General features: G+C 45.6%; 1 protein-coding gene across 1 annotated transcript in view; it reads left to right on the top strand.

The window, feature by feature from the left end:
* SLC6A11 (solute carrier family 6 member 11) overlaps window positions 1-14256 on the top strand; it is a 105005-nt gene that overhangs the window by 48115 nt on the left and 42634 nt on the right. Inside the window, exon 6 of the mRNA XM_070433630.1 lies at window positions 8684-8818. Within this exon, the coding sequence (XP_070289731.1) occupies window positions 8684-8818 (135 nt within the window). The remainder of the gene's footprint in view (window positions 1-8683; window positions 8819-14256) is intronic.

Here is a 14256-nt window from a genome sequence, read left to right as displayed (position 1 = left end):
ATAAGGGATAAGCAGATGTCCAGATAGAGGCAAGCCTGCCTGGAAGGGACGTGGGGAGGACTGGGCTAACACAGTATGTTTGAGGTTAGGGTTAGTGGACAATGATGAGTTACTGCCCAAAGTCAGTCAAGCTGAATCATTGAGGTCAAGAACAGACAGAGGGAGAAAATGGAAGTTGAAAATAAGAAGGCATTGTTTGGCCAGAGCACAGCACATGTGGCAGAGAGAGCAGACTTCGGAATTATCTACCAGCTCTGTGACCTGGAGCAAGCCACTCCAATCTCTAATTCTCAGTCTTTTTTCTTTGTCTGCAAAATTGGAATAGAACTTATTCACGTGGTACAAACATCATGCAGTTAGGTATGCAGTTAACAGCAGTGCTTCCAAGACTTTGGGTGACTGGCTCACTGAAGGCTCTGCCCAAATCAGTGTCAGGACCTTGGATAGCTCCAAGGAGTCCTGGTTTCAATTTTTTAAACAGCTTTACTGAGATATAATTGACATACAAAAAACACTGTACATATTTAATGCATGCAATTTGATGGGTTTTAAAATATGCATATATCCCTGAAATCATCACCACAGTCAAGGTAAAAACATTCATTACCCCAAAAGTTCCCTCATGTTCCCCCCACCAACTATTTTTTTTATGGTAAGAGCACTTAATATGTTATGTGCCCTCTTAACAAATTTTTAAAATTTTATTTTTAAATTATAGTGGACATACAATATTGTGTTAGTTTTTGGTGTACAACATAATGACTAAACCAGTGATGGCGAACCTATGACACGCGTGTCAGAGGTGACATGCAAACTCATTTTTTTGGTTGATTTTTCTTTGTTAAATGGCATTTAAATATATAAAATAAATATCAAAAATATAAATCTTTGTTTTACTGTGGTTGCAAATATCAAAAAATTTCTATATGCGACACGGCACCAGAGTTAAGTTAGGGTTTTTCAAAATGCTGACACGCCGAGCTCAAAAGATTCGCCATCACTGGATTAGACACTTACATGCCTTACAAAGATCACCACTATAAGTCTACTACCCATCTGACACCATACATAGTTTTTATGATATTATTGACTACTAGAGGCCCAGTGCACGGATTCGTGCACTGGTGGGGTCCCTGGGCCTGGCCTGTGTCCTCTCGTAATCCGGGACCCCTCGGAGGATGTCAGAGAGCAGGTTTCAGCCCGAGCCCCGCAGACGGACCCCACTGGTGCACGAATCCATGCACCAAGTCTCTAGTATGCATATAAGATATTTGGTTAATCTCTTCCCACCCTCCTTCCTCCCCCCTTCCCTCTGAGATTCATCAGTCTGTTCCATGTTTCCATGCCTGTGGTTTCCACTCCTGCATTGAGCATCTGCCCCCTGGTGGTCAGTGCATGTCATAGCTACCGGCCGGTTGGCCGGTCAACTGGTCGCTTAGGCTTTTATATATATAGATATTCTCTGTGATATACTTTACATCCTCATGACTTATCTGTAACTGACCATCAGATATGGAAGCAACCTAAGTGTCTATTGATAGATGAATGGATGAAGAAGATGTGAGATACACACATACACATATGCATACATACACTAGAATGTTACTCAGTGAAAACTTGCCTTTAACAACAACATGGGGGGCCCTAGAGAGTATTATGCTCAGTGAAATAAGTCAAATAGAGAAAGACAAATACTGTATGCTTTCACTTACATGTGGAATCTAAAAAACAAAACAAACAAATAAAACAGAAACAAACTCATAGATACAGAGAACAAACTGATGATTGCCAAATGGGAGGGGCTGAGGGGATGGGTGAAAAAAGTGAAGGGGATTAGGAAGTCCTGGTCTTTGAAAAGCTTTGTGAGTGACAGAGGGCTGTCCTAGAAAACACCGTGGTTGCTGGGAAGGACCTCAGGGATCCATTTAGTCTTTCCCACAAATATGGGAAATGTTCTTTCTAAAGAGGGTTCACACAATGATTTTAGAGTAGCCAGGCTTAAAAGCATTGAATCACATAATTAGACAATATTCCCTTTTTAATGTATCTTAAAGCAAAAGCTACAGTACGGTGCTGGTTTACCATTTAATGCCTCTCTGACACTTGCTACTCCTGCTGTTGAAGAAAGAGAAAACAGCACAGACTCAGAGCCTTCAGCTAAAATTTAATCACATTTTATTTTTATTGCATTTCTTTTTGCATTTACCTTCTATTTATACTAAGACAGTGGTTCTCAACCTTCGTAATGCCACGACCCTTTAATACAGTTCCTCATGTTGTGGTGACCCCCAACCATAAAATTATTTTCGTTGCTACTTCATAACTGTAATTTTGCTACTGTTATGAATCGTAATGTAAATATCTGGTATGCAGGATGTATTTTCATCGTTACAAATTGAACATAATTAAAGCATAGTAATTAATCACAGAAACAATATGTAATTATATATGTGTTTTCTGATGGTCTTAGGCGACCCCTGTGAAAGGGTCGTTCGACCCCCAAAGGGGTCGCGACCCACAGGTTGAGAACCGCTGTACTAAGAGATCATGGTTTTCTGTTTATAGTGTTCATAGTTTTCTTATTACATATACTTATTTAATGTAAAAATGTATATTGCCCTGGCTGTTGTTGCTAAGTGGTTAGAGCGTCAGCCTGTGCTCCAAACGGTTGAGGGTTCAATTCTTGGTTAAGGGCACGTACCTGGGTTGTAGGTTTGAACCCAGGCCCCTATTGGGGCACTTGCAGGAAGCTACCAATCTCTCTCACGTCAGATGTTTCTTTCTCTCTGTCTTTCTCCCCCTCAGTCTCTCTAAAAATCAATGGAAAAAATATCCTTAAGTGAAGATTAACAACAACAGCAAAAAAGCATATTTATTTATTTAAAATATTAAGTAAATAATACAAAAGGGATTCATGTAAATCACACACCACCACCACCACCACCACCCCGCCTCCCCCCCCCCCCCCCCGCCTCCCCCCCCCCCTCCGCCCCCGCTGCTTTGTAAATGGTAAAATGCCAGCCAGAGAGGGTATGGAAGTTATGGAACTTGCCCGAGCTGCTGCACATTGTCTCTCCTGACCCTGACGTCCTGGGTTCTTGCCCCCACACCACCCTGCTTTCCCCATGTCTTTTGAATAGCGCTCCGCTTTCCAGTTGACCCCATTATCCTGGAAAACTTAGGGTCTAATGATCTCCCTGCTATGAAATAAACATCTGTGTCCTGGAAGTAGGGGGGAAACACCCCACAATCCCAGTATTGGAATGCAAATGAGCAATTAGAGTCAATTAAAACAGGATACAGTATAATTACCACCAATTGTGCTAACCTTTATATTCAGAAGGACTTGACCTGCTAAAAGGAAATTAAACAATAGTAAAAAACTCTCCAAACCAAGGGGTGTGCTTAGGGCTGGAGCCTCTGAAAGATTAAACCCTCTTCCCCCACGCCCACTGGGTGCGAGCCACCACTGGCAGCGGCCAGGAACAGCCAGGCTTCAGGGTACCTTGTCAGTGACCTTATTGTGCCCATCACCAAACACTGCATCACTTAGCATAATGCCTGCACCCTGCTTGGCTCTCCCAGACAAGGCCTGGGGACTCAGCTATCTTGAAAGGGACACTGGGCTTTGTTGGGAAGCACCTTGCAGCTGTACTTCCTTGCCCTCCGTATCTGAGCTGGTCTTTCATTTAAATCCACATGTCTTGTGATTTCCTTATAAACACCCCTCTTAACATGGGATTCCATTTTCCAAATCTTGTTGTATGTAGATCCAGCATTTCATATGGATGGAGCACAAAGTGGTGTCTGCAGACCTGCATTCTAACCTCAGGGTTCCAGGTCTCAGCCTGCTTTTTTGTTTATCTTCCAACAAAGACTTATTGAGCACAGTTTATATACCTCTTGCTGTTCTGGATACAGCAGGCAAAGGAAAAGACAAAACTCCCTTTCCTTGTGGAACTAATATGCTAGAGATCTTTAATCTTATGAGGCAGTAAAACAGCTGATGGATAACCGCCATGGTGCCAGGAGGCTGCTGAAGTAGTGACTGGGGAAAGGATGTGGTAATGAATCCGGGAGGCTGTGGCATGGTTTCAATCTCTCAACAACATTTGGATAGATGGCATGGTTTATGGCTTAAGAGGATGAGACTGAGACACTGAAAATTACTCTGGGCCTCAGCTGCCTGACATATAAAGTAGGTAGGTCAATGATATGACAACTGGACAGCATGGTCTCTGACTTGGCGGAGTCCTCAGACTGTGAGGATTTGGACATACCCGGGACTAACGCCGTGGGTGGCCCAGGCGCTGGGGCTGGAATTATGGACAAAGGGAGGCATGAAAAGGCAGAGAGGCCTGATGGGACCTGGCATGCTCCCTAACTGGGGGGACCTGGCACAGGGGAGAACAGAGTGGGTGGGGAAGGGTGGCGACTGGTCAAGCCACACAGCACGTCACAGCAGAGACAGGGTTGGAACCCAGGGTCTTCTGACTCAAAGCCTAACCCTTTGCACTGTATCCCACAACCTTGAATGTGGGGCTGGGAGTGCGGGGGGGGGGGGGGGGGGGGGGGGAGGGGGGAGACTCAGAGGAGCAGGAAAGCACATGCCAGATTCATGTGTTTAAAACCGGTGCCACAGTATGGACAGTGTGGGACTGTCGCATGATGGAGAAGAAAGGCGAAGAAGGGCCCTGATGAAGGGGGTGAAGAACAGGTGTCATTTCAGAATATAGTTGGGCATCAAGTTGGCAACACTTGATACCACTGGTTGAATATGGAAGAACCTGAGGAAAGAGGTGAGACTGTCTCCAGCTTGAGCACCTGGAGGACAACCTGGAGGTTCCTAGACCTCCCAGGAGACAACATTCTGTGCCCATTCCCACTTCCTTGGCTAGCTCCACATCTTCCCTGCCTGACATGCCTCTCCGGTTCCTCCTTATCCTTGGAGACCCAGCTCCAACCGCTGTCAGTCAGAAGGCTGAATCCCTTCAACATAGACCCTTCCAGCCTGTCTCTCTAGTCTCCTTTTCCGCCTTCACGCTGCTTCTGCGGGTGTCATGCATCACAATTCAGCAGTGCTGAGCTCAACACCGGATCTTACCATTCTGAGGACAGGGACAAAGGACCTGCAGGAGACATAATGCACACATGAAAAATGGACGAGATCAAGGGTAGCTGAGAGTGGGTTTCTTCCCAACTGGAGTACAGTGTGGAGGGTCTGGGGCTGCAGCCAGGCTGAGCTGCGGAGTGTTGTGATCAATTAGCGATGCCTGCGATGAACACAGGAGGGCTGTGGCAGCATGCATGTGATCTGTGTGCCGTCTCTGGACGACAAGATCTGTGTCATTTGGACAGTCTACAGCTGTCCTCAGGAAAAATCAAAGATGATGCCCAAGTGTCTAGTATGACTGAGGGTAGAAACAGGTTAGAGGGGCTTCTAGCAGAGGTGGGACCAGCAACAGATACAGGCTGTCCTCAGTGTTGTATTTTCAATTTTTAGACCCGTCTCCACTTGTGTGCATTACATAATGATGCCCCTAAACCACCTTTTGTACCGTGACTCAAGGCTCTCAGGCCTCAGCTTACAAAGGAATTTTTCTAGCTAACGCCTGCCAGCCAGTGGTTCCATTTTGGCAGCCAACTCATTGTCTGCACTGTGGTCTTCGGGCAATTAATCTGCATATTTTATTTCCCTCATGGTTTTATAAAAGGAGTATAAAAATTAAGGCCTGATATCAAGTGTAATGGAGAAGCCAGGCATCCATTTAGAACTTTAAACAATAGAACTGCTTCAAAATCAGCAGCAGTGATTTAATAGATCATGCCTCTGCTATATATATTGTCAGGGCATGGAGAGGATCCATTTGGTCAGGTTATAAGTGACCCTTTCATGACACCCCAGAGGCCGAGTCCACTCAAAACCGACAGGTCAAATAATAACCAACTAGTTTAGTCACATCAAGGTGGTCCCACAGACGGAAGATAAATTTCTATGATTTTCAGTTGTTCTTACGTTCTGCATGGTAAAGTTCTTTTCCTTAAATTTATTCGCATTGGGAGTTAAGATAGCTAGCCTTCAGAGATATCATTAATCAGGACCTGAGTGGTCTGGATAATTAATCTTTTGCCATACAACAGACATGAAAGTGGAAATTATTCAGTGAAAGCAGTAGATCTTTAGCTGACTTTTCATAGATGTAAGCTGGTTAACTTGGGAGGGGGTGTCATTTTAAAGGAAGAGAGTGAAGGATTTACACGAAATGCTGAAGATCTGTGATAAACAGTGCCGACGAAGCTAAGGGAAATGGAGATTTTATAGCATGTTAGCTCTCTGGGCAGAAGCCATCACCCCTCTTGACTGCTGGCCTCTAATTTTTATTATTATCATCATTAACTGTTGGTCTCTTAGTATTATATAGTTGACTTACATTCACCTTTTCTGGATTACATTGTATATGACAGCAAGAGATTGTTTGTACTGATTACATGACGTGTTGACTGATCTGATGGTTGATACGGAAACGGTTGCTGAAATTGGTGGGGCTGAGTTCTGAGTGGGCCAAGGATGGTGCCGTATTATAGGTTAGGGACGGTGTCTGCATGACGTAATCTAGCCTACAGCCTCTATCAGCAGGACCCACTGATACTACCCCCTGCTGGCTCTTATTTCCTTTGTTTTAAGTCACTGTTTTGTCACTGAGCAACCAAATGACTTATGTTTGTATTAATATAAAGTATAATATTCTGCCCAATCAGGTGGCTCAGCTGGTTGAAGTGTCATCCTGTACACCAGAAAGGTTGTGGGTTAATTCCTGGTCAGGGTGCATAAGGGGGGCAACTGATCTATGTTTCTCACACAATGTTTCTCTCTCTCTACTCCCCCCTCCTCTTTCTCTAAAACCAATAAAATTATCCTCGGGTGAGGATTAAAAAAAGATCCAACGTATAGTATCCTGTTGTAGTGTGTTGTTTAATGCAAAGTAGAAGTGGGTTGCTTCATAGTCTTTCTGTTCTTTCAATCCCTCCGATATTATGTGCAATACTGTATTTAATGTTTCTGTTTCAGTTTTTCTAGGATGCTAATTTATATTAAAAAATGAATAATAAAAAATCCAAGAGGAAATGCTATATAAATGTAGCCATTTCTGCGCCTGGAATGTAATAGAATTTTATTCTCTTCCTCCTTCTGTCCCCAGTTCTCATGTCCTAACTCATTCTCATCCTTTATAGGCCAGTACCCGGATCACCTCCTTGGGGATGCCCTCCCTGAATGCCCCTATGGTTAGCTACTCATTCTCCACACTCCCCCATCCTTTGCAGTCCCCCTGATTACATAATGCATTATCTGCCTACCTGAATGTCTGTCTTTCTACCAGTGGGGAAGCCTCTTGAAGCAGAAAGTTCCATCCTGTGATTCATTCTTATTTGTACATTCCAGAGTCTAGCTTAGTCTTTGGTACCTAGGAGTATTATTGGTGTGCAGGTGAGTAGGTAGACGAGTGAGTGAGAGAATGAATGAATGAATGAATGAATGACATGAAGGGCTGAAACATTGGTAAAAGAAAGCCTCACTTGGAAAGGGGTGAGAGGCTACACTAGCACTGGAGGAATTAAGATCATAGGTTTTAAAGCACAAGTCTTTTATCTGGGGAGGCAGAGTCTCTGCACATCCAAAAGCTTGTACACATATCTGTGTCCATGCACATTTGCGGGGAGGAGGGAGAGGGTCCATAGTTGTCATCAGAGTCTCAGACGTGTCTGTGGCTCCTAAATATTGACAAATTGCTGATCTTAACAGATAAAATAGGTAGGTTTCACTGAGAAGAAGGAACCAAGTGCATGGAGGAGAGAATGTGACCAAAGAGAAAAAAATCAGAACTGGAGGGAACACTGAGTCCTGCAGGGACCTCAGGTCGGGGCATGGCCCCCAGGACAGGAACTCCGATAGTCTGTGAAGGTATTGACCTGTCCTAAGCACCTCTTTGTGCGGAAGCTCAGGGAAGATTTTTTCTTTCACTGTCTTGATTCTTACACAGAATCCATGGGCTGAGGGAGCCTCTCAGGTTCATTGGCTTCAGTTACCTGCCTCCAAGCAGACCAAACTGAAATGATTCCGGAAAACACTGGGTCTTTCCTGCCCCAAACCGCTCCCCTCTCCCCCTTCTCTTTCCTACCCTATCCCATCCTATCCTTAGCTATTAAAACTTGAATCTCATTAGAAACAGTGTTTTTTTAAAAAAAATGTGGATCTTGGCCCCTTTGGTGAATTATGATGTGAATGTTGAGGGCCATGACAAGCTTTTGAAAAAAAAAAAAGGAATAGAGTGGGAAAATACGGACATACGTGTGAATGTATCACATACAAGAGTGAGTATAGTTTTGTGAAACTTCCTGTTTCAGCTCAGTGTTACAGGGTTGTGATATGTATATTTCTTTCTGTGGGTTGTGGTCAAAAATGTTTGAAAAGCAGTGATATCAAGCATCACTCAACAGATACTCACTGAAAGACCCAGCCCTTGAGGGGACTGTGGTGGGAGAGGAGGCGGGAGACGAGGCTGTGTTAGGGTTCACTTCTTATTGCTGCCAGGGAAGCCCTTTGCTCTCGTGAGATGTTAGGGGCCTGCCTCAGTCTGCACCACTGTCACCCCTTCTTGATTCTTGTCTCTCCTTTCTTGGGCAGGTTGTATATGTCACCGCAACATTCCCCTACGTTATGCTTCTGATCCTCCTGATCCGAGGGGTCACGTTGCCCGGAGCCTCCGAAGGCATCAAGTTCTACCTGTACCCTGACCTCTCCCGGCTCTCTGACCCACAGGTAAGTGTCCTTTGCTAGATGCACAGCTGCCCACCACCCCTGGGAAGCTTTCTGCAGGCCCCTGATGCTGGCCACAGAGGTTCAGCAGCTGGTGGGAAGCCTGTAGATCTCTTCTCAGAATTAATAAATTTCAATGCCTAGATTGAATATATGGGAAATCAAATATAGTGAAATACAACCACCAGAGCATTAAAAAAAGGCAAATTTGTGACATAGTAATGATATATGTGCTTGTCTATCAGTACATTAAATAGCATGATCCAGCAAGAGGTCCGGTAATTTTCGTGATTTCAAGGCAACAATGAGAACAAACGATATTTGGAGGTGTCTATGCCGTTATAGGAAAACATCTGGGGTTTCTACTGCTAGCAGTACTGTGGTTTGTTGCCTGCAGTCACAATGGAAGGAAATGTTAAATTTCAGTTAGAGGTTACCGAAAATAAAAACATACTTTTCCTGCCACCCAAGATCACTGATCTCAATAGCCATGCATCGCAATGAGGGAAACGAGGTCTTAGTTGGTGATTGATTTTTTTTTGTGGGGGTAGCTCACAGGAAGAAATAATAGATTAGAACTGGCTGGCCTCTTAGTTGTCTTTGGTAAGGAATTGGCTATTCTGAAAAGTGGGTAGTAAATGCCTCTGCCTAAGCTTCTGTAAGTGGGTACGTGCTGCTGTGCCTGGGGTATGTTAGATAAGAGATGAAAACAGAGCATCTTACGGCCCAGGGGTTCTCAACCTCTGCTACTTGTTAGAAGCTCCTGGGAAGCCTTTGAAAATCTCCGACTTCAGACCACAACCCAGACCAGTTAAAGGGACCTCTCTGGGGCCGTGTCTCAGGGATCAGTATCTTTCAGAGGTCCCCAGGGAATGCCAGTGTGTGAATAATGTGCTCTAAGATATTTGAGTGAGTGAGCAGGCACCCGTTTTCCTATTGAAACAAACATAAATCATGCGGTAGGATGTGGAATCTGCATTTAGAACTTGAGGCTTGCAAGCAATTTCAACTCTGCAGGCTGTGCCTGCAAGCCACTCCCTGTTAGGAGAACTTGGGTGGAAATGTTCGAGGGGTGCTAGTTAGTGCCACTCAGATGTACCTCATCACGGTGCATGAGGGTGCATGGTGGAGTGGCAACGTGGGCTCACTCCTCTCTCAGTTGCTGTGCTGCTGTGAGGGGCCCAAGGCTCAGCGCAGCACCAGGCACCTGACCCAGCATCCTGAATTGCAGGCAGAATCCCTAAGAGAAAGGAAAGTAGCTCCTGACTGTTGGCCTTGCCCACTCCATCCTCTGATGGCACAGGCTCAACTGGAGAAGAAGTTTTGGAAAACGTATTTCCAAAATCACTGGTCTGTGTACTTTTGTTAGAACTACAAATTCTGCTTTAATCCAGGACAGATTTCCCATTCTTTTCTCTGCACACAGGCTTCCTTATCCTGGTCCTCAGGGTCAGTCAAGGTCCTGAGTCTCACCCAGTTTCCCTACGTGGCTGATCATTGGAACACCAGGAAATGCTAAAATGCAGATCCTAGGCCCACCCTGGAGATTCAGTTTTGGGGATCTGAGATGGCGCCTGGGCATCATCATTATTATTAAGAAACTTCAGAGGGGATTCTAGTGATCATAAAAGTTTGGGAAGGCACAAGTGATGGGCTCTGATTCCCACCTGCCCCCTACTGCAGCATTGTTGCTCTCTGCCTCTGCTGCCACCACCATCTCCCACTTGACAACTACAAGAGTCTAGGCCACTCCCCAATAAGCAGCAGAGTGATTTTTTAAAAAAAAAATATTAATCTGATGAGTACCTCTTTGCTTAAATCCCTTCTGGGGTTCCCAGTGGCCTTTGGAATAAGATCCAAACAGGGGGCCTCCAAGGTCCCTCATGAGCTGCCTTTTGCTATATCTCCTGTTACTGTCCCCAGCTTTCAGTTCATTCCAGATATTGGCCTCCTTTTTGCCTCAGGACCCTTGCACATACTGTTTCTTTGCTGGGAATACTCCTTCTTTCTTCTCAGGCCTTCCCTTCCCACTCTATCTGACTAACTAACATCCACTTAGGAGTAGGAACCATGCCCTAGGGTAGGGTTTCTTTACCATGGCACCATGGATACTTAGGGCTAAATGATTCTTTCTTTTTTTAAATAAATCTTTATTGTTCAGATTATTACAGATGTTCCTCCCCTTTACCCCCCCGCCCCGCCCCCCCGCCACCATAGCAAGAACCTACAACCAAGGAGGGCTGGTGCCTGTGCAGGTGGGAGCAGTGACCCACAGAAGGATGACAGTCCTCAGGGTGCCTTCCTGCCCCATAGGATGCTCTTCTCCTCAAATCCCAACCAGAGTGATAGGTTCAAGGCAGCTCTGTGGCTCTCCCTGATCCAGGATCTCCGTTCCAGTCGTGGCCCCAGCTCCCCTTCCCTTCTGCTTTCAGGGGCTCAGACAGGCCTGTCTGCTCTTCATGTACATTTCTAAAGGGGCACAGGGTGCTGTGCAAAGCTCCTGAGGCCTCAAACAGACAAGGAAACATTCTCTTTGAGGCCCACACCCTCTGGGCTTGTGTGGCAGGGATTCTACATGAAGGCTAAGTGTTGAGCTGGAGAGTGGGCGAATTCCTAGTGGCCCCCTCCTTGCTCCCCACCTAGTGAGGCCAGAGAACTACAGAAAGCATGTAGAGAGCTCAGCTGTGGGGCTCCTGGGAGTGAGGAGAACCCCTTCCTCACAGTGTGTTAAGGTCTCAAGGGCTGTGTGGTGAGGGCTTCCTGACCACCTTGTTTCAAGTCACACCCCTTAATCCCGCCCACCCACCTGTCCACTTCTCAGCTTTGGTTTTCTCAGTGACACTTGCCCACGTCTCAGACACTGTCCATTTTGTGTCAGTCCCTTTACTGGCTGGAATGTGAGCTTCATGCGGGCAGAGAATTGACCTGCTACATTCACTGTTAGATCTCCAGCCCCTGGAACGGTGCCTTCCAACAGTAGGAGCTCAGTAGATATTTTTTTGGATGAATGAAAGAAGAACAGTTTCTGGCAGAACCTGTGTGACTTTACGGTGACGTAGCATATACTGCAGTTGTCAGCTGGCAAACCAGGGAGAAGGGTTTTCGGTGCCGTGGAGTCGGGTGTTGAGGGAAGGAGCTTTGAGTCACTCTTCTGCCATTGATGAGCTGGGTGGCCTCCAGCCTGTCCCTTTATCTCTCTGGGCTCAGGGCTCTCACCTGACCGTTGGGATAGAATATCTACCGCACAGGGTAGCTATGAAGCAAGTGTACACGTGAATGCGAAAGCTCTTCTAGTCCTTATTTTTGGTGCCCAGCCCAGGGCCTGGCACGCAGTAGGGCTCCAGGAACACTGGTAGTGTTCCTCATTTTGCCTCCAGGTCACTGGTGCTGAGCAGGACAAATCAGGGCTCCACAGACCAAGGGTAGGCATTGAACTCAGAACCAAGTGCCTTTATTGTGGATCCAGTAAATTAAGTTTCTCGTCAAGAACTTGAAGCGACACAGCAGCTTGCCTCCTTTGTCCCCTGGCAATTTGCATTCCGTGGTCTGTTATAACTTTCTAAACATCTATTTGTCTTCATTGTCAGCCCTGTGTTCTCTCTGAAGTGTGAAGTGCTTCCACTCAATTTTTCCCCCCCTCAAATTTTTATTTTCTGTCTCTTTAGTCTTTGGGGAACGGAGTGGCTCTTTCAGGAAATCACATTTTCCCTGCCCCAGATTCCTGCCACTCTCACTCGTCATTGTGTTTTGAGTGTGTGTTTTCAGGGCAAGAACAGAAAGGCCTGTCAGGGATCCAGATCGTGGGGTCTGCTTTCCCAGGGTATGCACACGTTCCCCAAGTTGGCCTTCTCCATGGAGGGACCTGGAGCCTGCAGCTAAGATGTCCAAATCCTGGGGGTGGGGTACAATGATGCCCAGGCAGTGAGAGTACCTCAGAGCCCCAAATCTCCCTGACTTCCCCACCCCACAGAAGGACAAATCAGGAAAAACAAGACCCTGGTTTAAAACCCTACCTGATGAGCCTCCTGGATGTGACTGTGGAATTGCTGCCACCTGGTGGCAGTATACTCTGATTCCAAGCAAGGACCCAAGGAAAAATGGGCCTCTTGGCTATTGGACTTTCAAATTAAAATATATGAAATTGGTATTGACTTAGAGACATTGGATATGTTTTTGAAAATATTACAAGCCTCACCGACATAGGGACCATCCCCTGGGACTTAAAACCCCTCAGGGTTTCCTTTCAGCATATTTGATTCTAGGTTAGGGTCATTGCTCCACTCAGTACCAGGCACTGGGGGTGCAGCACCTCATCACATATGGTTCTCGTCTTCAAGGAGATGACAGACTCTGGGGAGAGACATATGTAAGTGAGTGGTAACGGTGGTGAAGGGTGGTGTTAGGGTTGAAGTTCATCTGACACAGGTGTACTCCTTTCAGTCATTGGGTACACTCCTCGTGAGTTAGAGATGCTTTACGAACGTCCTGTGCTTCTTTTCTTTTCTTGATTGCTTGAAATTTCTTAAGAGTTGCCTATCAATGAAATCAGAATTCCTATACACACCACCGAGATTATGTGCCTCACTGGGGCACCTCATTAAATTCTTTCAGCCACAGGTTTACGCAAGGTGAAATTCTATGATTTTCATTCTCACCGGTTTCAGCAGCACCTTCTTAATCTGCAGCCTCAGTGGTTGAAGAGCTGCTTGAATAGAGCTGTGACACTGATTATCATTTCTTGATGACTGGCTCTATGTCAGGTCCTGTGCTTGATCAGCTCATCGTTTAATTTATCTGATTTACTCAATCAGCAAGTAATCTTCAGCTAAAAATTACTATGTTCTAGACCCAGCAAAGTGCCTTATAATTATTCCCGTGACCAATAAGATAAGTCCATAAGGTCCTATCTTCTTGATGCTGAGAATTTTAAAATCTATGTCCTAAAGGTCTTACAGATAAGGGGCCTGAAGTTTCAAGAGGTTAAAGCACTTGCCTCGTAATTGCACAGGGGGCACTTGACTGCGTGAGTCTAACTCCGCCACACAGAGGATGCAGTGCTGAAATTTTCTGTCGTATCTGATTTTTCTGGGCTTGCCCTGGCTCTGCCCAGCCCTGGGCTGGCAATCCTGGATGTGGAGCTTTTGAGCATCCCAGACCTACATAAATGCTGTGGAACAATCCTAGAATCTCAGAATTGGGTGGGTTTAGTCTCCGTCCAGTGCAGGAATCACCTGTGTAGTAATCTGGTCAGCAGCCAATGGGCCTCTCCTATAATAAGGAACTCTTCACCTCTACTTTGAGACAATTCTCCACTCTCCTGATTCCCAGTGTTGTGACATTCATTCATTCATTCATTTGCTTATTCTTTCTTGACTTATCTGCTCTACTTTGTCAGGCTTCCATTTTGAGAATATGCACCAAGGTTGAACACTGTAATTTAA

The sequence above is a fragment of the Myotis yumanensis genome, unplaced genomic scaffold (genome assembly GCF_028538775.1).
Source record: "Myotis yumanensis isolate MYYU_CA2020_CCGP unplaced genomic scaffold, mMyoYum1.0.hap1 SCAF_14, whole genome shotgun sequence".
NCBI classification, from domain to species: domain Eukaryota; kingdom Metazoa; phylum Chordata; class Mammalia; order Chiroptera; family Vespertilionidae; genus Myotis; species Myotis yumanensis.
Note: the sequence above shows the minus strand (reverse complement) of the source record. Positions and strands in the feature narration are given on the sequence as shown.